This window comes from Chamaea fasciata, unplaced genomic scaffold (genome assembly GCF_029207755.1).
Source record: "Chamaea fasciata isolate MVZ Bird 193981 ecotype frontalis unplaced genomic scaffold, bChaFas1.0.hap1 SCAF_32, whole genome shotgun sequence".
In the NCBI taxonomy this organism is placed as follows: Eukaryota; Metazoa; Chordata; class Aves; order Passeriformes; family Sylviidae; genus Chamaea; species Chamaea fasciata.
The window spans coordinates 2,295,295-2,320,638 of NW_027094117.1; the positions used below are offsets into that span (position 1 = coordinate 2,295,295).

Below are 25,344 nucleotides of genomic sequence, written 5' to 3' on the forward strand. Positions count from 1 at the left end.
AGGCCGTGGGACATTTCCCATGGGATCTCTCCAATTGTTGGAGGACGCAGCCTCCTTTTCATCCTAATTTTCCTTTACTTCTTTTCCCCATTGGCTGAAGAACTTGAGAGGTACAGACTTCCCAATCCACCTACGACATACCTCCCTTAATATGCACCCCACTTCTGTATAGGTAACGATAGTCACAGCTCTGTTCAGTCTTTGTTCTTCTTGTCGCAGTTGATGAATTTAGCAGGACCTTGGCAGAGTGAATTATTAAAAAAATATGAATATCGCCCTAATGCCGATATCCAACTATGACGGACAAAAGACTCTCTAACAGTTTAAAGTTAGAAAGCGTATGTTTAATGACGACGCCGGGCAGCGTGCGGGATAGCTCCCAAACACACGCGCACCTACAGAAGATCACAGGGTCTTTTTATGTACAGAAGGATTGAATACCCAAAACGCAAATGTATATTCATGACTTTAGTACATCCCATTCCCCGCTTCGTATGGTAATTAGCCAAAAGCTATTAAGCATGCGTGGTTTGTTCTTTGAAATGGGTCAGTGGTCTTTTTTATGGGGCAGGGTCTCAAAATGATGAAGTGAGTGAGTCTTCTTCGCTTTGACTTTTTAACCTTTTAGTGTTGTGTGACAACTGAATCCTGTTTTCCCAGGAGTATTTGATTTATGAATTCATTGTCCTTCTTGAAGCCTATTGATTAGTCAGAATACACAAACATAAGTTGACAGGCCTGATGATTTATCAGTTCCTTAAATCCGGCTTCTGCTTATCAAAAGGGAAGTCTATCTGTCTTACTTCAGCAATATCTGGTTTAACTAAAATCTTTAATTCTTCAAAATTAACGTTACAAGAGCAGCAGGCTGCGTGGTCAGTTAATATTTTCTGGAACTGATGCCTTCTTCTGTCCCTTCCATATGTCCGAGTGCCTGGCCCTATCCCCAAGCAGATTCGCAGCATCTGTTTGTAAAGACACTTTCCTCTTCTCCCTTTCATGGGGGTTCCCCGTTTGCGGGACATCCCCCCTGGAGCGGGGTGTCCCCCGTTGCTGCAGCCCCACCCCTCGGGCAGGCTCAGCCAATGGGAGCGCGCGGCGCTGATGACTCACCAGTTGCCAGGCAGACCCGCAGGTCCCAGCGGTGCCCCCCTGGACGCCACGTGCGCCCCGCCCTCGGCCCCAGCGCCCCCGCGAGGGGAATTTGGGGAGTTGGGAGGGGGGAGGTTTTGCGAGGGGCTGAATCTTTATATTGTAGACAAGTTTTTGTCTGAGTCTCGATGTGTGGGGAGTTTTTGATCTGTGTCGATTTTTGGAGGAGTTCTAGGCTGAATCTTGGTGTTTTGGAGGTTTTCACAGACACAAGATGCCCGCTGACTTTTTGAGAATAACTTGGGCAAGGAGGAACCCCCAGCCTAAGGTGCTCTCCTCTTGTTTTCTCCCTAAACCAGGATCTGTCATTCCCAAGGAGTGCCCAGATGGAGAAGGAGGAAAAGCCCCGGACATCCCGCAGGAGGAGGGGCTGCAAACCCAGCCCAGGGAGCTGCGAGGAGGAAAGACCTGCCCTGTGCCAGGAGGGCGGCCGGAGATCCAGCCGGAGCTCAGAGCTGGTGGAGAAGCCTCATGGAGGGTAGAAGCCCCACAAGTGCCTGGAATGTGGGAAGGGTTTCAGCTACAGCTGCCACCTGCTCCGGCACCAGAGGATCCACAGTGGGGAACAGCCCTACGAGTGTGGGGAATGTGGGAAGAGCTTCAGCCACAGCAGTAACCTGAGGAGACATGAGAGGATCCACACTGGGGAAAAACCCTACAAGTGTGGGGAGTGTGGGAACAGCTTCAGGAACAGCTCCGCCCTGTGGAGACACCAGATGATCCACACTGGGGAAAAACCCTACGAGTGTGGGGAATGTGGGAACAGCTTCAGAGACAGCTCTACCCTGTGGAAACACCAGATGATCCACAGTGGGGAAAAACCATACGTGTGTGGGGAATGTGGGAGGAGCTTCAGAGACAGCTCCAGTCTCGTCCGGCACCGAGTGATCCACACGGGGGAAGGGCCCTACACCTGCTTGGAATGTGGGAAGTGCTTTGGATTGTGCTCCGACCTGAGAAAACACCAGCGCATCCACACCGGGGAGAGGCCCTACGAGTGTCCCGAGTGTGGGAAGAGGTTTGCAATGAGCTCCAATCTCCTCTTACATCAGCACATTCACACGGAGGAGAGGCCCTTCTGCTGCCCTGACTGCGGGAAGGGTTTCAAGCAAAACTCCACCCTCACTGTCCACCGGCGCATCCACACTGGGGAGAGGCCCTACGAGTGTCCTGAGTGTGGGAAGAGCTTCTCCAGTAGCTCTAACTTGACCAGACACCAACGGAGGCAGCACTAAGGGAAGCCCTGCGAGTGCCCGAGTGCGGGAAGAGCTTCGTGCGCTGCTCCAGCTCCATCCCCCATGGGAGGATCGGCATTGGATGATCCCCAGTGACCCCCGTTGGGCAGAGCCCTGGTGATCCATGTTGGGAAGACACCTGGCTGTGGGGGATCCACATCTTCCTGTCTCCCCATGGGCACCTGGATGGACACAGGGGCAGAAACATCCCTTGTGACGCAGACTGACATTGGGAATTCCTTGGGGAGAGTGGATTTGTTGACTTTCAACCCCAGAAAATTTTTTTTTGTTCAGTCCTATCTTTTGGTGGCATCAAGGAATACTGGATGGTCTTCGAGATCTTTTCCAACCTCAGGGATTCCACACGATTTTGATTTCCTATTGCCCGAGGGCATCTTGTGCAGCCACATGGTGATGATCTGGGGCCAAGACCAAGATTTTGGAGGCAGTGGGGTGGGAACCCCTCCATAAAAGGTTCTTCCCTCCCACCCAAGAATGTGGATCCTCAGCCGGCATGGACAGGGAAATCCTTTTCTTTTGGCCTTGATTTGCTTTTCATTTCTCTTCATCCATTTAAAATATCCAACGCTGGGGTAAAAATAGAGTCATTGAACTGAGACGTGGTTGGGATGATGGGAGGACATAGACATGGTTGGACCTCTGCCTGAGAGCCCATTAATTTTCAAAATTATAACAGTTTGGAGGGAGGGGGTTTGAATTCTCCATTCCAAGGGAGGCTCCGGCTTTCCCTGGCAGACACCTGTCTTTCAAACTAAGACAACGCCATTGTCTGAGTTAGCTATAATGTAAAAGTCAGTAATAATAGTTATAATATAAAAGCATTTCAGCACTGCGCAGTCTCTATTTTAATATTTCGCTAAGGCCTATGATATAATATTGATTTATCATGGTGCCATTTCTGTTGGCTATACTGCACACACATAAACTGATTATATTACACCAAAAAACAGCTGAATTATAAATGGCACCGTATCAAAATCATTTCAATCAATAACAACGGGCAAAAGCATGAATGCAAAAGCCAACATTTTATTGTCATTTATATTGTCATTTATATTGTCATTTATAACCCGGGTCTGCTGCCTCTTCTGCAAGGCACTGAGGGGGCTAATTCACCCTCTGGCCCTGCGTCCCTGCATGTTCCAAAGTGTCCCTGAGCATCCCTGACTGTCCCCAACTGTCCCCATTGACGTCACCTTAAGAATTCCCATCAGGATTTGGGACAGTTTCAATGAAAATTCCAGGAAAATTCCCCAAATTTGTTTAAAACACCATATGGGGATGGGGGAGGGGACAAGTGCCACCAGCAATGTCCCCGATGGCATCACCACCCCTATGACAGGACATTGCTGTGCCCGTAGCAGCTTTGAGATGTCCTCGATGGCTCTTTGGCACTGCTCGGCCACAGGGGCCATCCTGTGTCAAGGTTTTGGGGTGTCCTCACTGAAATCAATGGTGATGGGCAGTTGTAAAAGCAAAGTCCTTTACTGCATAGCTAAATCAGCCTCATGGAGGCAGAGGCTGTCACAGCTGAAGCCAGTGAAGTCCCCGTGTCCCCAGCAGGAGCGGTGGCATCATATCAGCAGCAGTGTGCAGGAAGCCTTCTAACAGAAAGTTTCATAAAGAACATGAAGTTTCATAACATAAAGAACAAAGTTTCTGATACATTCTCACATGAGGCCAGCGTGTAATGAGCCCCATGAAGATGCATCAAGCCTGAGGGTTGGCCTGCAACCTCCCAGAGTGGCTTCATAACATTTGCCAGATGTCTCTTCAAATGTGTTTTGTAATGCAAAGGTTTTAACAAAGAAAGGTTTTAATGAAAGATAAAACATTTTACAAATAATAAAATGACAAACAATACAGAAACAAAAGGCGAGCACAGGTGTCGGAGAAGCCTCTGACCCCTGGCCAGGACACATTAAAAAGCGCCTGAGCACCTCTGAGCTCATTCTCAAGTATAGGATGATTAAGGAGGGACAATTTGCCTTGCTGCCAATAGCAGCAGCCACAGGCCCTGAGAAACATCTCCAAAGCCCAACCAGTGCCCCTGTGCTGGCACTGGGCTGATGTCCATGAGAAGGGCACACAACTTTCCAGCTTGGCTTCCTTCTAAGTTCAAAGGTAAACTGAAACTTTTTTCCTTAAATAGAATCATTTGCTTGGGTGTGGAAATGCATTCCCACAAGTTTCTGAGTCCTAAGCAGAAGCAGCAACAGCAGCAGCGGCAGCACTTGTAGTCTGTGTCCCCTGAGTCTTATCAGTGTGCATATATTTATATATACATATATATATCTACTGTGTTATCAGTAGCAGCCGCAGAAACAACAACAGTGGCATTTGTGATTGGTCTTCCCTGAGCTTTAAAGCAGCGCATTTTATTCTACTGGTTTCTACCAATCAGGTAGAAACACGAGTCCAGTATTGCCTTGTTGGGCCTGGCCTAAGCTAAGATTGATGTGCGACAATATTTGCAATTTCTTACACAAATTCTACACATGTAGCTCTGTCTGTTCTATCTAGGCATGTTTCAGCAAGGCTACATTATTTTTGTTATGATTAGAATTCAACTAACTTTGCAAAAGGCAATGTCATTTGAACTTTAAACTAGACTTTAGGTCTCTTTCTTGCTAACTGATTTCGTCTCTTATTTGCTAAGGCACTTAAAAACCCTCTATTTATTTAAAACTAAACTTGAATTTGTACCTCATGTCTGTGTGGACTGATGTGTGACTGAACTAAAGAAGTATGATTACACCAATTAATCTCATTTTTCTATACAAAGTGGTAAGGACAAACATCCTTAACCAAAAATTGATCTTTCCCTGTATAGTTTAATTTGGCATGAAAAAATCATGTTTACAGAACCAAAAGTCTTCCGTACTTCAGGTTCACGAGATGCCGTGGGAAGGTGAGGAACCCACCAGTTCCATGCATCTACTGGGGACCAAAAATCCCATGTGGATGATCCTGCAATTGTACCTTGAATGGCTCTGTCAGTTTTCTCTGGAGCTGGCCAAGCATCCACTGGCACACCAACCAGACAGGTGGGAAATGGCTTTTCTGGGGTTGTATTGGACAGACATACGGTATCTAAACCTGATGCACTGGCTAAAGTCACCCAGACATTTGTTTTAGGTTGACTGAGTGGCAAATTTGCATCATTAAAAGCAAGTAAATTACTAAAAGCAAGTAAATTACTAAAAGCAAGCACGCAAAAAAACGTAACATTTGATTGAACCCCAGATTTCCCTTAAACTATTCTCTAACAAAGGGATTCTACAACACCACTGCTCCCCAAGTGTTGGTCTTTGGTTGATCGACAGGTAAGGTTGCATTGATGAAGGCAAACAAAATAAGATATAAACACGATCCCTGATTTAACTTAATGCTTTTTGATTTAAGGCACTTCCTTTTTCATTTTTAATTTCCAGGCACATCTTTCAGCACGTTCCCTTTTTTGGTTCATCCACAAATTTCACCCGGGACCGGCCAGATATAAGGCACTGAATTATTTTGTTTGCATTCAACTCTCCAAATTTGAATCTCTTTTGATTCTCTCAAAAATTCCCTCCTCCATTCCTCCCGAAGAATGGGAAGATGGGGGCTGCTTTCTTCACCGTGACCCACTGCAACTAAATATCCAAGAGCCTTGCGCTTTGTTTGGGATTCTAGATCACACCACGATGTTCACCACGCTTGTGCCAACAGAGCTCTACGATACCAACGATTCCCACACCTTTTACACGAACACAAACCCCAGGGTTGACAGTTCTTGCACGTGGGACAGAAGATGTCTGCCATCAGCTACAGTCTCCGTGCAGCTCACGTCTGCGTGCTGCTTCTCTGCTCTTGGAGCTGTCAGCGTGTTCCTGTGCTTGATTTGGCTCCACGTTCTCCGCTGGAATCCACCTGGGCCCTGGACCTGCACAAACACAACACTTCTTCACCTTCAATTCATGTGTTTGGGTGGTTTCTTTGGTTGGGTAATAAAGCCCACATTGTGGACCATGGGGTCATTGAGTCAAAAATAGAAATAATTTGAGTGTCATTTTCTCATTGGATGATTTGTCCTTGAAAAGAGCGGGTAGGGATAGACAGAGACTCACCATTCTGTGCTTAGCTAGTTAGTGTGCAAACCTCATGGCTTGTGAGGCTGTAATGCAGATAGGAATGAATAAAATCCTGAGCCCGAACACCAAAACTGCGTCTGCCGTGCTCCAATCCTGGCGCTGGCAGAGGCTGAAAAGAAGCCGGCACCTCGACACGGCTGCTCCCCGCGGCAGGCTCACGCCGATGGTGGGGGTGCTGAAAGCCTCTTTGGCCGCGCTCCGGGGCCACCCGCCCCCATGGCTGGTGACTCCTGCTCTGGGGGGTCACAGGGACCCCCGCCGGCGGCACCCCGGGGCCGCGCACCTCCGGGGCCGGCCGCAGCCGCGGCACCTCCGCCGCCGGTGTTCCGGGGCCGCCCGACCCTGCAGCGGGCACGGCGGCCAGAGATGGCGCTGTAGATGGAGGCTGAGTCTCGGTGGTTACAAAATGGCGCCGGCAGCAGTGCGCATGCTCCGTGTGGGGCGCCGCCATCTTGTTGTACGGAAACACACAGGGAGCGGCCATATCGTTGTACGGAAGGTCTTTGCAGGGAGCCGCCATTTTTCTGTGCGGGCGGCTGTGCCGCACATGCGCAGTAGCACTGCAGGAAAGTTTCAAAATTCCCGCGGTGTTCAAACCCGTTTCGTTCAGGAGGGCTGCTGTTCGGAGTGGGCAGCCCGCTGTCAGCACCGGGGCGGGGGGGGGGTGTCCCTACGAGCCCAGGTAAGTCACCAGCAGTATGGAAGGGGCCCCTCACGGGTTCACTGGGACCGGCCATGAGGCCATTCTCGGGCTTGGCGGCGTCGGAGCCAGCTGCAGGTCCTTTGCATCTCTGCTGTAAAACCATCCAGTGGTACCTTTGCAGTGGTTCTCCTCTGCTGATGGCTGGAACCAAAAAGGCAAATCAAGAAGCATCCCCTGGATGCAGTGGAATGGTGAAAAAACAATCTGTGAAGTCAATGACAACAGGAAGCCAGTCTCTTGGAATCACTGAAAGAGAAGGAAATCCAGGTTGTAAATGCATCATGTCTTCTATCAGTTCATTCCTCAAGTCATGAAGCAATCTCCAGGAATCAGAGAAGTCTTCTTGTGAATGACAAACACTGGGGAATTCCAGTGATTATTTGTGGGCTTGATGTGGGCTTTTTGTAGCTATTCGCCTACTAATTTTTTGAGCGCATTCAATTTTTTCTGCTCAAGAGGCCACAGATCTATCCAAACAGGCGGATTGGTTTTCCACGATAACGGAATAACGGTAACTTAATGATAAGTGGCAGGCATAGCTGTGGTTTCCATTAAGAATCCACGTCCATCTTTGTTCTCCACTGGGACAACACATCTCTCCCCCATAGTGTAATGGGCTTCTTCACCACGTAGGGATGGGTGGTCGCTGTCTTTCCTGTGGGACCTGTGACAGTAATCATGAAGTCACTTTGCATACACACTGTAGCTCCTCCAATCCCTGTGAGACCACTCCTAGGTGTCACCAGATTCCAATTGCTCGGCCAAAATTCATGAGAAATCACAGTGATGTGTGCCCTGTGTCCAGTGTGCCTGTAATCTCAACTGTTTTACCCAGGTGTCTCAGACTGCACATCAGTTCTGGCGGGCTAAAGCTCTCAAAACGCATTTCTCGATATCCAGCTCACTTATTTGTATTCATTGGCAATGCAATAGCAATAGCTATTGGTGTTTTTGGTAGAATTAGCACTGGAGCCTCATGAAAAAGAGCTAAACCCCTCAGCTCTTTACAATTTACTGAAACAACAGCAGGAATAACTGAAAGTCCAGAAAGTCCATTACCGGCCTTGCCAATAATTAGAAAGTCTTGTCTTTGTTGTGAAGTACCAGTGCCCTCAGTCTTGTTCAGGTGTCCCCAGTTCCATCCCAGTTTCCCTGTCCCAGTGCCACTAGCCCAGTGTCCCCCAGGGCTGCCTCAGTGTCACCACCCCAGTGTCACCAGTTCCACCCCAGTGTCACCAGTTCCATCCCAGTGCTCCCAGAGCCAGCCCAGTGCCATCACCCCATTGTCCCCATACCAGTGTCACTGTCCCAGTGTCCCCAGTCCCATCCCAGTGTTTTCAGCCCTGTCCCAGCATCCCTGTCCTGGTGCCCCCAGTCCCATCTCAGTGTCCCCCATCCTGTCCCAGTGTTCCCAGTTGTGTCCCAGTATATCAAGTCCCATCCCAGTGTCACCAGTCTTTTGATGGTTTTGGGGGGTCCCAGGTGGGGTTTGGGGTTTCCTGGGGAGATTTGGGGGATCCCAGGTGAGAATTCCAAAGGATTCGGGGTTTCCCACTTGAGAATGCAGGCCAGGGGCGTGGGGAACCAAGGGGGGAGGGGAGGGGCTGGGGGCGTTTTGGGGGGGTTCAATCAACAGGGGGGGCCCAGAGGGTGCCGAAGGGGGGAATGTGGTGAGTGGGGGGGGGTTCCATGGACTGGGGGGGTCGTGGTGAGTCGGGGAAGGGCGGTGAGGGGGGGGGTCCTGGCGCACTGGGGGGGGCTCATGGATCGGGGGGTCCCAGCGCTTTGGGGGTGTCGGTGAAGGTGGGGCAGAGAATGGGGAGGGGGTATCGGTGCGTGGCGGGCCCGGTAAATTGAAGAGGGGGGGCTGGTGATAACGGGGGGACCCGGCTGATAACGGGGGTTGGGGGGACAGGACAGAGCCCCAAGCGACCCCCCGGTGCTGGGGACCCCCCTGTGCCCCCCAGTCCCGCCCGGGCCCCCCCAGTCCCGGCGCTGTTCCCGGGGGGTGAAAGGGAAGGGGCCGAACCCCCGGCATGGGTGGGGGGCCCCGCCTCACTTGGGTTTAGTTTGTTCTTCCCGACTCTGGGGAAAAACCCCTTTGGGAGTTTTCTGGCAGAAATCTCCCCCCTCCTCCACTCAGCCCAAGGGCCTTGGGGGTTTTCCCTTTTGGGGAGAAATCAAAGGCATGCGCTGATGCTCCTAATTATGGCCAGGAGAAGTGACGGCTTTCCTCGGAGCCGGTGCCGGGGAACACGCCGGGCTGGGAAAGGCGGGCCGGGAGGTGCGGAGAAGTTTGTTTGTGTTTCCAGCTCAATCCCGACTCGGGCCCGGGCCCGTCCCAGCGCTGTTCCTCATCTGCGGCTTTCCCCTCACACAGCCCGGGGGCGGGGCCTGAGAGCGCGGGGCGGGTGTGGGCCGTGTGCAGAGCCCGCCCCTGACTCGCTGCCATTGGCGAATTGTGCCGTCACTCTAGAATCTCGCGCGCTGATTGGGCCGAGCGGGGCCCAGCCCGGCCCCGGGGCCGCCCCCCGGGTGGGCGTGGCTCGGCAGAGGCGCCATTGGCGGAGCGTGTGTGCGGGCCCGGGAGCGGCGGCAGCGGCCGGAGCCCGGTGAGGCGGCGGCGGAGCTCGGAGGCGGCCCCAGCGCGGGTGGGAGCCGCGCTCGGTTCTGCCGGGGCTCGGGGCCGGCTGCGGGCGGAGGGGGCGGCAGGGGGCTCTGGCGGGTTCCTTGTGCCGTGTCGGCGCCGTGTTCCCCGTGGCCTGAGGGCGCTGCGGGAGCGGCTGCCCGCGGTCTCCTTCCCGCCGCTGCCTCGGCAGGAGCCGGTGCCGGAGCAGCGCTGCCTCGTCCCGCTTCCTGCGGGGAGAACGGAGGTGGCCGCCCTGTCCCCGGGGCTGTGCGGGAAAATTCCCGTGGCCAAAGGTTTGTGTTCCCAGAGGAGACCGAGGAGTCCTGTAAAAGTGACTTTATTCCTGAGCAAAGGGAGAGGCCGTGCGGCGTTTGCCGTGGGGTCTCTCCAGTTGTTGTCGTACGCGGCCTCCTTTTTATCCTGATTTTCCCTTCTGCATCTCCCTGTCCCTTTGCCCAGTGGCGAAGGTCCTTGGAAAGTTCCGACTTCCCGATCCGCCGCCTGCATATCCTCGTTAATATGCCCCCCCCTTTTGTATAACATCCGATATTCATGGCTCTGTTCAGTCTTTTTTCTTCTTTTTGATGTTAAGGAATTTCACAGGACCTTGGCTGAGCAGCAGTCCATGTCAATGAGTAACGTTTTCTGAAACTGATGGTTTTTCTCATTCCTTCCTTTCTCCAAGTCCCTGTCCCTATGTCCAAGCAGATTCACTGATTCACTCTGTTTTTTCTTGCTGGGTCCTCTTTGACTTTGGGATTATTGTCAGTGCCCTCATTCCCTGTCCTTTTGTAGCCGTGTGTGGATCAGGAGGCCTGGCTGCCACCTGCATTCCCTTGCTCAGCTGCTGAATGAGCTGCCCTCAGCGAGGTGTCGTGCACGGTCCAAAGATGAGAGTTGCTGGAGCACAACAGAGGAGAAAGAGCCTTCGTTTAAACCGTGGTGTGCCAGGGAACCACGAAACCGTGTCCCATTCCCATCCTTTCCACGTTTGGACCGGCACATGAGCTGCTTTCTTATTTCCTTTGTTATCTGTTTCACCACTTTTCTGTTGTCATCTATTTGCCAACAGCATCTTGAGTCATTTAATTTTCCACCCTGTCCTCCTCCTTCTGCTAATATATAATCTGATCCCATCCCCCGGTGAAATGTTGCATTCTTCGTTTGAGTGGATTGGTGGGCCAGACTGAGGAGCTGGATCTGTCTGGTTGGTTATTATTTTGTGGACATCTTGTAATCTAATTCTGCCATTGAAATGATCAGTGGGTTCTCTGGCTCCTGTTCTGAATTGGTTCGGGTTCCCTGGGGCTGGTCCGTGGTGTTGCAGGATTTGTTCTGATGGCCGTTCATCTTTTCCCATTTTTGGGTGCTCCCTCCAGCCAGGGCTGCAACAATTGATCTCTTTTCTCTGATTAAATCATCACACACTTGGATTCCCAAGTGATTTCTCTGAACTTGTGGTAGCACAAACACCCCAGTGGTCTAATGCTCCCTGTGTGACACAGACAGTGAGAGCACATGTTGGAGTGGGGAGAGGGATGATTCCCCCCCACTTATTTTAGTGAAGTTTTCACAACATTCTCCATTTGCTGTTTCCCTTTGCAGCTGAAGCAATTTGTGTTGCAGAGTCAGCTCTCCTCACTGTGGGCTCTGCCTTTGGCTGTGCCAATTCCATCTGTGCCAGCAGGCAGAGCTTGGGGTGAGGGACAGAGGGAATGAGCCCAATTCCTCCCCCGGGCAAGAAGAGCCTGGTGCATTGTCCACACTTTTCCCCAGCAGTGTTAATTTGCATTTCTAAAGCTCCTCTCCTGGCTGCCTGGAAGGAAGCTTCTCTTGCAGAGCAGCCATGGAATGACTCTCATGTGGTTCCCTACAATCTACTTTTGTTTTAACTGTGAATTTAACAGTTTAATTCTTTTCACTGTTTACTGTTAAAGGCTCTCTTTTAAAGCTCTTCTGGTTTTGTAAAATGCAACCTAACGGTGAACATCGAAAAACCCATACCAAAATTTTGCCATCACTAAGTGCCTTCCACAAACATACACAAAAACATTCCGAAGCCATCAAGTTTTTTCTGCTTCTTCTCCTAGGACTAAAAATTGTTTCTCACACCCCTGGTCCAAACATTACTGACAATTTAAAAGTAGGATTATTATGAGAGATTATTCTGATGGTGTAATCATTTCACTGAAACTGCGAGAAAAACAGTAATTCCCAATAATACATTTCGTGTTAGAGAGTCAAGGCATTACTTGATTTTGGCCAGGATGTGCAACAGAAACCATTTCATCTACATGTAGCCTGGGTATGCAGCAAAAATCATTCCATGACACGTGAGTTTTACTGGATTTTCCCTAAACTTTCTACAGTCTGACCCACAGATCCAGCAGAGGATCTGTGGGCAGGTACAGGGGCTTCCCCCGCTGCGGAGCCCTGGCTGCTGCTCCGGTGCCTTCAGTGCGGGGTCAGTCGTGGCCTGTTTAACATCCACAGACAATTCCAATTCCTTTTGGGAGTCTGGGAGAGCCATGGCTGGGGCATCGATCATTTTCGTTTTTTCATTTTCTCATGTTTTGTTCTCTTTCTCATGTCCATACCATAACATTGAGGCTGTCTGGGGTTAAAATGTCACACAATGTTCTGGCTAGAACAGAGAATCCTCAATCCAGTCCTGCAATTCCCCATTAATCCTCAGAATTGTTGCAGCTCCTTTTTATCCTAGGTAACGTTACTTCTGAGATTCCCTGGAGTTTCTGTGGGTCAATTCATTACAAACCTTCAGTCAAATAATGCCCCAAATATTTAACTTCTTTCTCCACCTTTTGCGCTTTTTTTTTTTTTTTCACATGCTCAAAGTTTCTTTTTAGCCTGAAAATGGAGCCATTCCACAGAGGCTTCTTCTACCACTTCTTGTCTTCCTGACTGGAGCAAGTCATCCACATCCTGCATTACCCCAGTCTCTTGGGGTGAGGTAAATTCTTTTGATATTTCCTGCTAGGCTTGCCCGAATAAGGCTGGTGCATCTGTGCATCCCTGCAGGAGGACCGTCCATGTCTTTCCCATTTTCCCTTCTCCCTCTTGTTCCCACTCAAAGGCCAAATCCTGTTCAGCATCCTGTGTCAGTGGGCATCCCCAGAAATCATCTTTGACATCAAGTCCTGAATGGCAGCAGTGTGAGGAGGGAACCTGGTTCCAGCTGGTGTAAGGATCTGAGACTGTGAGGTGCCTAGGTTTGATCATCTCATTTCTTCTTGTTAGGTCCTGCACCATTCTGTGGATTCCATCTGATTTCTTGGTTGGCAGCATAGGAGGAGCATTATGGGGAGAGATGCCTGGCTCCCAAAGCCCTGCCTTGAGCAGGGGCTCAGTAACAGGCTGTAAGCCCTTCCTTCCCTCCCTTGGAACACGGGATTGCTTTTAGACACCACTTGTCCTGGTTGCTTCAGGGTAATTTGGAGAGGCTGAGTATCTGATTTTCCCTCTTTCCCTGGGGCTGCCCACACTTGTGGGTTCACTTCAGCACAGGCCTTGCCAGACATTTGACACAAAGGTACCACAGAACTGGCCTCTGTATCATCTTTTACAGTATTAATTTGCATTCCCAGTTTAGCCATCAAATGCCTTCCCAGTAAATTACAATCACAATTAGGAGCAAATAAAAATTCCTGCATTTCAAACCCATCCCCCACATCTGCCAATAGTGGTTGGATAAAACACTGCTGCTCATCTTTGCCACTTGTCCCCTGAATAATCAAAGACATTTTTGGGATTTTCCCCCCTTAGGTCTAAGATCCAGAGTGGATGGAGAGGCCCCTGTGTGTATGAGGAAAGGCCTCGTGTGGATGCAGCCCCAGCCTGAATGTTGTCAAGGGCTGCAGTGTGGTTGGTCCCTGGTGGAATGGGAGCTCTGGCAGCCCCAGGAATCCATGTCCATGCAGGGCTGGACTTGCTCCTGCTGAGGGTGCTGCTGTGTGTGCCTGCAGTGTCCTTGTGGCCTGCAGATGGAACCCTGCTTCCTTGCCAGGGGCTGTTTGGGTGGGCTCTCCCCCGCCGAGGAGGGCAATGCCTGTGCCAGGTGCTTGTGGCCGAGCCCGTCCCCTCGGTGCTGGGGCCCCCTTGGGCGCTGGGGTTCATCCCTCAGGGGCTGTACAAACTCTGCCATGGCCTTTGCCTCCAGCTTGGCCTTTTCCTCCTCCCTTCTTGCCTTCACCTGCTGTGCCTTTGTGCCCAAGTGCTCCAGGGGCTTCTTGTGCCGCTCCTGCAGCCCCCCTGAGTGCCTGTGGGTGCTCCTCCTCTGACAGCTGCTGAGCTTTCTGCAGAGTCATTCCTTTCTCCAGCGACCCAAACAAAATCCTTAAAGGAGAATCTCGATCCATCCACATTTCCCAGCTGTTCCTTCCTTCCTGCTGAGCCCCGGCTGCCCCACAGCTCCCCACAGGCCCCCAGCCCGTGCTCCCGGTGCCGCACCTCTGCGCCCGCTGCTGCCGCTCCCCAGCACGGAGAAACCCCCTGGGATCCTGACCTCCTTGTTTTCCTCTCCTGGAAACCGGGGGTTCAAAGGATCTGCAGCAGCTGGCAAATTTAGAGGATAAGACCCTGCTGAAAAATGTCCCAGTCCTCAGTATTTTTCTCTTCCTCCTCTTTTCCATCATCCTTATTTTTACTGCAGAGATTCCTCCTGCTGCTTCTTGCATTAACCATATTCCTGCACACTCCCCTTCACCCAGTGCCTTCCCAGCACACCAACGCCATCCATCCCCACTTGTCTAAATCCCTTCTGGACTTCCTTTATTGCCCTGCTGGGTGTCCATGTCCTTAATTACCTGTGGGAGTAATTAATGAGAATGTGCAGACTGCCTCAACATTCTCCAAAGGGACCCTTCAGAGATATTTCGGGATCATCATCCCTTTTGCCAGGACGCCTTCCTGGCTTTCCCTTTTCCACCCTCCATGGATGCCCTGCCATGTTCACTCCCTGAAGATCCCAGTGTCCTCACTGATGAGATTTTCAGTGCTGTCTCCCTGCCGACTCTTCACAGACCTCCCTGATGTGTCACTGCTGATCTGTCTCCTGGACACTCTCGGGTCCCCAGTCAAACCCCCGGTGCCGCCGCCACCCCAGGGAGCCGATCACCCAAACTGGGTGAGGCACCTTCAGCTCCACTCACTGCCCGCCGCCCCGGACGGTGGAAGGAATTCCAGAGGAGCCCCAAGGTGTGTGGAAAAATTGACATCACCAGGGGTTTGTGTCCACAAAGAAGACAGAGGAGTCTTGTAAAAGTAATTTCATTTATAGAAAAAGGGAGAAGCTATGGGACATTTCCCATGGGATCTCTCCAGCTGTTGGAGCACACAGTCTCCTTTCCATCCTAATTTTCCTGGCTGCATCTCCCTCTCCTTTTCCCCATTGGCTGAAGTATTGGGAGGTACAGACTTCCCAATCCACCTACTACATACCCCCCCTTAATATGCACTCCACTTCTGTATAGGTAACGATGTTCATATCTCTATTAAGTCCTTGTTCTTCTTCTCAATGTTCATGGATTTAGCAGGACCTTGGCTGAGCAGCAGTCTGTGTGGTCAGTTAGTAACATTTTGTGGAAGTGATGGTTTCTTCTGTCCCTTCCTTATGTCCAAGTGCCTGGCCCTATCCCCAAGCAGATTCGCAGCATCTGTTTGTAAAGACACTTTCCTTTCTTCCTTTCATGGGGGTTCCCTGTTTACAGGTCTTCATCATTTTCGTGGGAGTGAATCTTGGTTTTTCTGATTATTATTGGGCCTAAATGTTGGTATCTTGGTTTATTGCAAGGGGCTGCATCTTTATATTTTGGAGAAAGTTTGGTGTAAAGTACAGTATTTGTGGAGTTTTTGATCTGTATCTTGACATTTGGAGGACTTGTGCGCTGAATCTTGGTGTTTTGGAGGTTCTTACAGACACGAGGTAGCAATGACTTCCTGAGATGAACTTGGGCAAGGAGAAACCCCCAGCCTAAAGCACTCTCCTCTTGTTTTCTCCCCAAACCAGGATTTGTCGTTCCCAAGGAGTGTCCATATGGAGAAGGAGGAAAAGCCCCGGAGATCCTGCAGGAGGAGGGGCTGCAAACCCAGCCCAGGGAGCTGCGAGGAGGAAAGACCCGCCCTGTGCCAGGAGGGCGGCCAGAGATCCAGCTGAGCTCAGAGCTGGTGGAGAAGCCTCATGGAGGGGAGAAGCCCCACGGGTGCCCGGAATGTGGGAAGGGTTTCAGCTACAGCTCTGCCCTGATCCAGCACCAGGTGATCCACACTGGCGAACGGCCCTACGAGTGTGGGGAATGTGGGAAGAGCTTCAACCACAGCTCCAGCCTGATCCGGCACAAGAGGGTCCACACTGGGGAATGGACCTTTAACTGTCGGGAGTGTGGGAACAGCTTCAGGCACAGCTCTGGCCTGAGGAAACACCAGATGATCCATACTGGGGAAAAGCCCTACAAGTGTGCGGAATGTGGGAAGAGCTTCAGAGAAAGTTCGGCCCTGATCCAGCACCAGGTGATCCACACTGGGGAAGGGCCCTACACCTGCTTGGAATGTGGGAAGAGCTTTGGATGGAAGTCCATCCTGAAAAAACACCAGCGCATCCACACAGGGGAGAGGCCCTACGAGTGTCCTGAGTGTGGGAAGAGGTTTCAGACCAGCTCTGATCTCCTCGTACATCAGCGGATTCACCGAGAGGAGAGGCCCTTCCGCTGCCCCAACTGCGGGAAGGGCTTCAAGCAAAACTCACACCTCATCAAGCACCGACGTATCCACATTGGAGAGAGGCCCTACGAGTGTCTTGAGTGTGGGAAGAGGTTTCAGACCAGCTCCATTCTCCTCGTACATCAGCGGATTCACACGGAGGAGAGGCCCTTCCGCTGCCCCGACTGCGGGAAGGGTTTCAAGCAAAACTCACACCTCACTGTCCACCGGCGCATCCACACCGGGGAGAGGCTTTACGAGTGTCCTGAGTGTGGGAAGAGATTCTCCAGGAGCTCTCACTTGACCAAACACCAACAGAGGCACCAGAAGGGAAGCCCTGCGAGTGCCCCGAGTGCGGGAAGAGCTTCGTGCGCTGCTCCAGCTCCATCCCCCATGGGAGGATCGGTGTTGGATGATCCCCAGTGACCCGTGTTGGGCAGAGCCCTGGTCACCTATGGCCCTGGTGATCACTGTTGGGAAGACACCTGGCTGCGGGGGCTCCACATCTTCCTGTCTCCCTGTGGGTACCTGGGTGAATGCAGGGGCAGGAACATCCATTGTGACACAGACCGACACTGGGAATTCCTTGGGGAGAGCAGATTTGTTGACTTTCAACCCCAGAAGTTCAATCCTATCTTCTGGTGGCATCAAGGAATACTGGATGGTCTTGGAGGTCTTTTCTAACCTCAGGGATTCCACAATTTTGATTTTCTATTGCCCAAGGGTGTCTTCTGCAGCCAAATGTTGAATTGGGCCAAGACCAAGATTTTGGAGACAGTGGGGTGGAAATCCCTCCAAAAAAGGTTCTTCCCTCCCACTCAAGCACGTGGATCCTCAGCTGGCATGGACCAGGGAAATCCTTTTCTTCTGGCCTTGATTTGCTTTTCGTTTCTCTTCATCCCTTTAAAATATCCAACTGGGGTAAAAAAGATATTGAACTAAGACATCTGGCGGGTGATGGGGGGACATGGACATGGAGAGCGACATGGGGACACGTGGACGTGGTGGGGATGTGGCCATTCATGGAGACTTGAGGAGACATAGGCACAGATGGAGACGTGGGGGACAATGACAGGGATGGAAACATGTTGGGGTGACAGCCATGGGTGAGGACATGGTGGGATGTTGGAGTCCAGGGCACGGGGAAAACCCCTCAAACTGCCCTGGGGTGTCTGGGACCCTTGCCTTTGACCTTAGTCCATGGGAAAAACTGCCAACACTTATGGATGAAATGAAAACAACATAAAATAAATTAGATAGTAGTTTAGTTTGTCACAGGGTGAAAATTTGTAGTTTTGGGTTTTTAGAATGGAAGTAGATAGAAGCAAGATGGAGAATTTTGGATGGTGTCTTTAGTTCTTCTGCTCCATCTTCTGCTGTTCTGGTGGCACAAAGACATTGGTAGAATGTAGGTGATGTAGAAAATTGCGTGTCTAGAATTGGTAGCAATTATTGGTACAAAATTGTACATATAGTACATTTTAAGAGTTAATTGGATTAGAAATCTTTAAGAGACCTTGGACAGCAGGTCTTGTGTTCTTGGCAGTGATGTCTTTCAGCGCGTTAAGCCTGGTGTAAGGTGGCACACTGAACTTTAAGGTAAGAAATGAATCAACAGCTTCTAAGGCCAAGCTGCAAGTTCTGCTTTTCTTTTGAACCCTGGCACAGAACTTTGAAAAGGAAAAAAACCCTGTTTAGGGGGATGTTGGACACAAAATACAAGAGTGAGACGTGGCCAGTGACATGTGGGGACATGGCCATGGCTGGTGCCATGGGGGGAACTTGCAGGGGCTGTGAGGGATTCTGGGTTTGAGGGAGTTGAGGGTTCCTGGGAGGGCCTTGGGGCTTGCTGAGGGCTTTGGGGACCCCAGGCTCAGCGGTTCTGGCTGCGCTTGGAGACCCTGGTGTAGGTTCTGCTGCTTCAGCTGCTCCCTGGGACTGGGGCGAACTGGGAAGCTTTATTGGGAACACTGGGAGCAGCTGGGCGGGGACAGAGGGACAGCAGGGCTTGGAGGGACACACGACCCCCCCCAAATCATCATGAGGACAGAGTGGGGGGTCCCAGCCGGGCCCGAGGCCACAGGGAGGGGCAGCGGCCGCCGGCGGCTCAGGAGCTCTGTGGGCAGAGAAAAGGGGGTGACACCGGGCTGGGGGCCCCGGGGGGAGCACACACGCTGCGGGGGAGGGTGGACACGACCCCAAGGAGCCCCCCTCACCTTCTTGCGCAGGTAGAAGCCCAGCCCCAGTGCCGGGAAGACCAAGCCCAACCCGAAGGCCCCGATCCCCGTCAGCACCTTGCTGTGGGCAGCGTCCAGCGGCATCTCTGGGGCCCGCAGGGTCAGCCCGGGCTGCAGCCCCAGGGCTCTGCGGGGCGGGGCTGGGGCTGTCGGGGGCACCGTGGCCAAAGCCTCCCGGGGCTCTGGGCACGGCACGGGCTACAAGGCCACAAGGCCGGGGCTGCTCCGGGCGCTTCCAGTCTGTCCCTCTGCTGTTGGGGGCCGGGTGTGGCCCTTTGTGACACGGGCGGTGTCAGGGCCCTCGGTGATGCGGGGTGCCATTTGCTGTGCCCCGCGCGGCTGCGGGGGCAGGGACAGAGCGGCTTTGGTGGGTGCCCGGCACCGGGCCGGCCTCAGCCCTGGCCACGGGCACCGCCCACATCCCGCGCCGCACCTGCCGACACATTTCTGGCCACACCTGAGCTCCCACCTGCCCCGCAGCCCGAGGTTCCGCCGTGCCCAAAAACCCCCAAAACCACCCAAAAAACCCCGGGGCGGGGCTGCGGCGGCCCGGAACCCGCTCAGCCAATCCCAACACGGGCGGGGCGCGCTGCAGCCAATGAGAGCGCGAGTTGGTGTTTTTGGGCCTCATCACTGGCCGGGTAGAGCCTGGGGAAAATCGGCTCCCAAAAGTGCTCTCGGCCAATCAGAGCGCGCGGCTTTGCTGCTGCTGAGCCCGCGCTGTGTCCGGGCCGGTGCTCGGCCATGGGGCGAGTGGCGGCAGCTGGGGCCCGACTGGTGGCACTGGTGGTGCTGGGAGCGCCCCCGGCTGCGGGCGCGGGGCTGTCGGGTGAGCGGGGGGCGGGAGGCGGTGGGGCAGGGGGGGAGAAGGGGGCAAAGGGGGGAGCCCGGAATGGAGCCGGGGGAGGAGGAGTAGGGGACCCCCGAAAGGAAGAGCGTCATGGGCTGAGGGTCGGGGGAAGGTGAGGGAGGGCTGGGAGAGGGTGGGAAAAAGGGGAAAAGGGGAGGGTGGGACACGAAAACTGAGCGGGAGAGGGCTGGAAATTGGGGGGATTGTGTTTAAAATGTTGGGAAAGGCGGGAAAAGCGCAAATAAGCGGAACGGGACCCCAAAATAGATTTGCGGCGTGGCTGGAGGTGGGAGGGGAAGGGAGAGGGTGTGAAAGGGGAAGTGGGGGAAGGGTGGGAAAGAGGAAGCGGCAGCGCGGGCAGGAGGGTCCCATGGCGGCCGTGGGGCACAGGGGTGCGGAGTGGGGATCCGGGGTGGCCCCCGGAGCTCTGGGGGTGCTGGAGGAGGCACCCCCTGACCTGTGTCCTGCACACTCAGCGGTGTTCCAGGAGGTGCATAAGACCGAGTGTCACTTCATTAACGGCACGGAGAAAGTGAGGTTCGTCACATCTACAACCGGGAGCAGAACGCGATATTCGACAGCGACGTGGGGCGCTTCGTGGGCTACACGCCCTGGGGGGAGAAGTGGGCCCGGCATGGAACAGCGACCCGAAATGGATGGAATACATACGGGGTTTTGGGGACAGTTGCTGCCGGCAGAACTACATGATTTGTGCCCCGTTCAGCGTGGAGCGCAAAGGTGAGCGTAGGGCAGAGCGTGTCCCCCGGGGCCCTGCCCTGGCAATGACCCTGGAGTTCCTCAAAACCTCCCTGCGAATCACCCCAGAGGCGTCAGCCCTCCTTGGGACCGTCCCCGGGGACTCCTGTCCATCCCAGTGAAACCCGTGGTCTCCCAGTCCATCCCAGTCCATCCCAGTGTTCCCCCGCGCGTTCATCCCGGCCCCGCGTGGAGATGACGCCTCTCAGCCAATGAGAGCGCGTCTCTCTGATGACTCACCAGTTGCCAGGCAGACTCTCAGCGCCGAGTTCCCCGCGCTGGACTCGGCCTCCCAGCGCCGCGCACTTCATTCCCAGTCCCTCCCCGTCCTTCCCAGTCCATCCCAAGCCCACACCGCCCCTCCCCTCTCTCTCCCAGTTCTCTTCAGCTGATCCCAGTGTGTCCCCGCTCTCTCCCAGTGCCCCCCAGCGTTTCCATCTCGCTGCTGCCCTCCAGCTCCCAGGCCGGCCCCAGAGGCCTGCTGTGCTCCGTGATGGATTTCTACCCCGCCCACATCCAGGTGAGGTGGTTCCAGGGCCAGCAGGAGCTGTCGGGACACGTGGTGGCCACCGACGTGGTCCCCAACGGGGACTGGACCCATCAGCTGCTGGTGCTGCTGGAAACACCGCCCCGGCACGGGCTCACCTACACGTGCCAGGTGGAGCAGGTCAGCCTGGAGCAGCCCCTGAGCCGGCACTGGGCTACGGGGGAGCCACTGGCCGGGCTGGCAGAGGCACTGGGATGTGCTGGGAGCGACTGGGAGGGAGCTGGGGAGAGGCCGGTGGGAAGTGGGAGAGGGGCTGGGGGCTGTGGAAGGGCTGGGCAGGAGTTTGGAGGATGCTGGGGAGGATGGGATGGGGTTGCGGGGGTGCTGGTGGGCGCTGGGAGGGAGTCTGGGGGTGCTGGGTGGAACTGGGAGGGATCGGAGTGAGGCTGGAGGGGCTGGGAGGAGCTGGGCGATGGGAAAGCGGGGCTCGGGCTGAGGTTGGTTGTGCTGGGAAGAGACTGGGAGGGGTGTGGGAGAGTCCTGGAGGGGCTGGGAAGGGACTGGGAGAGGGTTTGGAGGTCCTGGGAGGCAAGTGGGAGGGGGTTGTGGGATGCCGAGAGGGACAGGAGGGGCTTTGGTGGGTGGTGGGGAGGCCGGGAAGGGATTGGGAGGAGGTTTCAGGGGCTCCTGGGTGGGCTGGGGGAAAGCAGGAGGGAACTTGGAGGGACTCGGGGTTTCTGTGAGAGGTTTTGGGGGGTGCTGAGCCCCACGGCCCCCCCAGAGATGCCGCTGGATGCCGCCCGCAGCAAGACGCTGACGGGGATCGGGGGCTTCATGTTGGGCTCGGTGTTCCTGGCGCTGGGGCTGGGCTTCTACCTGCGCAAGAAGGTGAGGGGGGGTCCCGGGGCTGGTGGTCCCCCATGGCCGGAGCGTGTGCGCTCCCCCCGGGGCCCCCAGCCCGGTGTCACCCCCTTTTCTCTGCCCACAGAGCTCCTGAGCCGCTGGCGGCCGCTGCCCCTCCCCGTGGCCTCGGGCCTGGCCGGGCCCCCCACTCTGTCCCCGCGCTGATTTTTGGGGGGTCGTGTGTCCCCCCAGCCCCGCTGTCACTCTGTCCCTGCCCGGCTGCTCCCAGTGTTCCCAGTAAAGCTTCCCAGTTAGACCCAGTCCCAGTTATGGGGGGGCAGTGGGGAGGGACCTGGGGGCACCCTGTGGGTGGACCATGATTGGCGATGGAGGCAGAACCGTCCTGGGATGGATCGAGAATGGGGAGCCCCATGTGTCCCCCCTATGTCACCCCACTCTCAGACTCCTTGGGAGACACCTGAACCCCAGCACGGCACCCAGCGATCCCCAAAAAGTGCAGGGACCCCTCTAAGCCACCAGGGAAATTTGAGGGGGGGGGCGCCCAGGCCGGGCCAAGAGCCCAGAGCTGCCCCAGCCCGACCTACCCCGGCTCCATCCTGGGGATTAGAGAGGAGATGTAGTGCATGCCCCACTGGGTTCCCCAGGGGGACAGAAGGATACAGGGGTTGAATTAAAGTCTTTAGAGAAATTAAAATATATTAAGCCATGTAAATATGAAGTAGAAGTTTAGACTTTAGTTGTAAGTAAACAGACTCTAAGTGCCTTAAGAATTTGCTAGGTAGCCCAGAGCCCTAAGGCCTGGTAACTTGGCTTTAGACATAACAAAAACATCGCTCACAGTACTAGATAGAACAGGTACAATTTTTACGTGAATGAGATAGAACCTTTTACATTAATAGAGATGCTATATGCGTAGGTTTTTGTGTAAGGATTGATACCATCCTTCGCAGTTTTTTGTAGTTTTATGTACTTTCAAAATTAGGTTTAGACTGGTGTAGAAAGAATGTTTTAGATTTGTGTTCTTAGTTAATTGGAAAACCTATAGATAAGGATATGAATATGCATTTATGGTTTATGGATAAAATCCACTGTTAATGGGGACACCCCTGGAAGCCACCACCCATGCTCAGCACACAAGGGACCGTGCGGAAGTTGCTGTGCGCCCCGACCCACCACCCAGCCCGTACCATGCCTCGGAGCCAAAAACATCTCCAGCAGCGTCAGTGCCGCCGTTGTCGCGCCACGTGAATCCCCCTGAACGTGGAAGGGGCCCAGCACATCCGATTCACGTCACCCCAGCGCTGAACCACGCCATGCTGCCGACACCACGCCATGCTGCCGACACCACGCCATGCTGCCGACACCACGCCATGCTGCCGACACCACGCCATGCTGCCGACACCACGCCATGCTGCCGACACCACGCCATGCTGCCGACACCACGCCATGCTGCCGACACCACGCCATGCTGCCGACACCACGCCATCCTGCCGACACCACGCCATCCTGCCGACACCATGCCATCCTGCTGACTGTGCCTGCGGCTGTCATCACCCTCCACGTCACCCAAAGTGTCTCCTCACACCCCCTGGGCTGCTCCCACCCTCCCAGCACTGGACATGGGCCACAACAATAACGTGTCAACAAGGAGGGGGATGAGGAGGGAACATGACGGGACACCAGGACAAGGCATTGATGGAAGACACCAGAGGGCTGTTATGGATCAGAGGGGAGGCACCAGTGATATTGTTTCGGACAATGATTCGGATTCATCTATCTCAGATATAGCGGACTCAAACTGGGAAAGAGACTTTCTGTCCCCTGACCAGGTACACCGCCCAGCTCTGCCTGAGTCAAGGCACCCTCCGAGAAGGACTCAGCATCTGTCTCTAACAGACTGGGCAGCAGTCAGACGCCAAGCAATCAAAGACAAGGACTTTATTTTGGCTGAAGGATCGCTTTTAGCTTTGCCAGTTACCGATGCCAGAGGGGGTGTCAATCAAGGTGGAAACCACCGAATCATGAATACATTGAAAATGCTGTTTGCAAAGCTCTGCTGTTGACTCAGCTGGTGGGAATCCCTGAAAGGACTTATACAGAAATAAAGCAAGGAACATCAGAGCCATTTCTTACATTCGTAGATTGCCTGATAGATGCAATAGAGAGACAATGCAAGGATGACCTGGCATGTCTTTATCTGCTTCAAAATTTTGCCTTTGTTAATACTAGTGAAGAAAGTAAACAAATAATTAGAGCCTTGCATGATCCACAGCCTTCTATACATCAAATGATCTAGGTTTGTAGAGAAAAAGAAATTTCACCATATATTACAAAGACTATTGCTGCTCTAAAGGTAACACCTCAAGCAGAAGCAAGGGGTGAAAAATCAGTAAAAGCCCTTGAAGTTCTCAGCTCAGCACTTCAGCAAAACAACAAGACATCACAGAATGACAAGAGACTGTGTTTCCGATGTGGGAAGCCTGGACACATATCAAAGTTTTGCAGAGCCAGCACAAAACTCAAACCCACCTTTCTGCTGTCCAAGATGTAAAAAGAAAAGACACCATGCCAAGCAGTGCCACTCCAAACCTCTGTCTAGCATCCCTTCCAGGCTCCTTCAGTCCGGTCGTAGGGAAAGTAGCCACTACCAAACAGAACAATACCTGACTTGTAGTCTGATCTATATTAACAAAACAATCAGAGTTACAGGTCTCCTGGATTCAGGAGCGCAGGTCACAGTGATTTCTCATTTGTGCTGGCCAAGGGGCTGGACTTTGGTGACACCTTTAGATCCTCCTACAGAAACTGGGGGAGTCACCGGATGTCTACAAAGTAGATGCGTGATTACAGTTAAAGGACCTGAAGCAGCTATTCGCCCCTTCATTGTACAGAAACTTATCGCAATGGGGAGTAAAGTAGAGTGAAATTTTACTTGGAGTCACTTAGTATATTTATGTCTGAGTTAAGTTATATTTTAATATTCTGTCAAGATTAATTTCTGTGTGGTTTGGTTTAAGTATAGGCTAAGTATTGGTCAGTTAAATTATGTTGTTTTAAGTTCTGTTAAGTTTGGGCCCTGTTAAATTCAGGTTATTTTTAAGTTTCGAAAAGTTTAATTTTTATAGAATTTAGATGATATTAAGTCTATATCCTATTAATTTAAGGTTTTATTACATGTAACTTTTATTAGCTCATATAATTTAAAAATTCTTTCATATAATTTAAAACTCTGTCAAAATTTATTCATATTAAGCACTGTTTGATTTTAGAATTACCTGAAGCTCTGTTAAAATATGCTCATCTTATTTGCAAAGTTTAATTATTTTTAGAGAGAAGACACTTTGACCGAAACAGCTGTGATGAAATATTGGTAAACACCTGTTTGGGGATGGAAGAAGATGCAGTTTACCACATCCTTGGTTTCATGAAAGGTTTTATTGCTTGTTACAATTTCACAAATCCACGTCGTAAGCTGTTTTAGTGGGGTTTTTTGTAGGTCATAAGTATATGATAGTTTAGAAAGGTGTTATTTCAACTTCCTAAGATGATTAGTGTTTATGTAT

The 25,344-nt window shown here is 52.8% G+C and overlaps 1 protein-coding gene and 1 pseudogene across 1 annotated transcript; both read left to right on the forward strand.

The window, feature by feature from the left end:
• The first annotated feature begins 1,478 nt into the window (after window positions 1-1,478).
• On the forward strand, window positions 1,479-18,405 carry LOC136303308 (zinc finger protein 850-like; annotated as a pseudogene).
• A 542-nt stretch (window positions 18,406-18,947) lies between these two features.
• On the forward strand, window positions 18,948-23,137 carry LOC136303371 (class II histocompatibility antigen, B-L beta chain-like). Its single transcript, XM_066207061.1, is given in 7 exon segments — window positions 18,948-19,653; window positions 20,151-20,210; window positions 20,213-20,305; window positions 20,308-20,412; window positions 20,850-21,130; window positions 21,698-21,805; window positions 21,906-23,137. Coding segments are annotated over 7 exon segments (741 nt in total). The 5' UTR covers window positions 18,948-19,568; the 3' UTR covers window positions 21,915-23,137.
• Window positions 23,138-25,344: the final 2,207 nt, after the last annotated feature.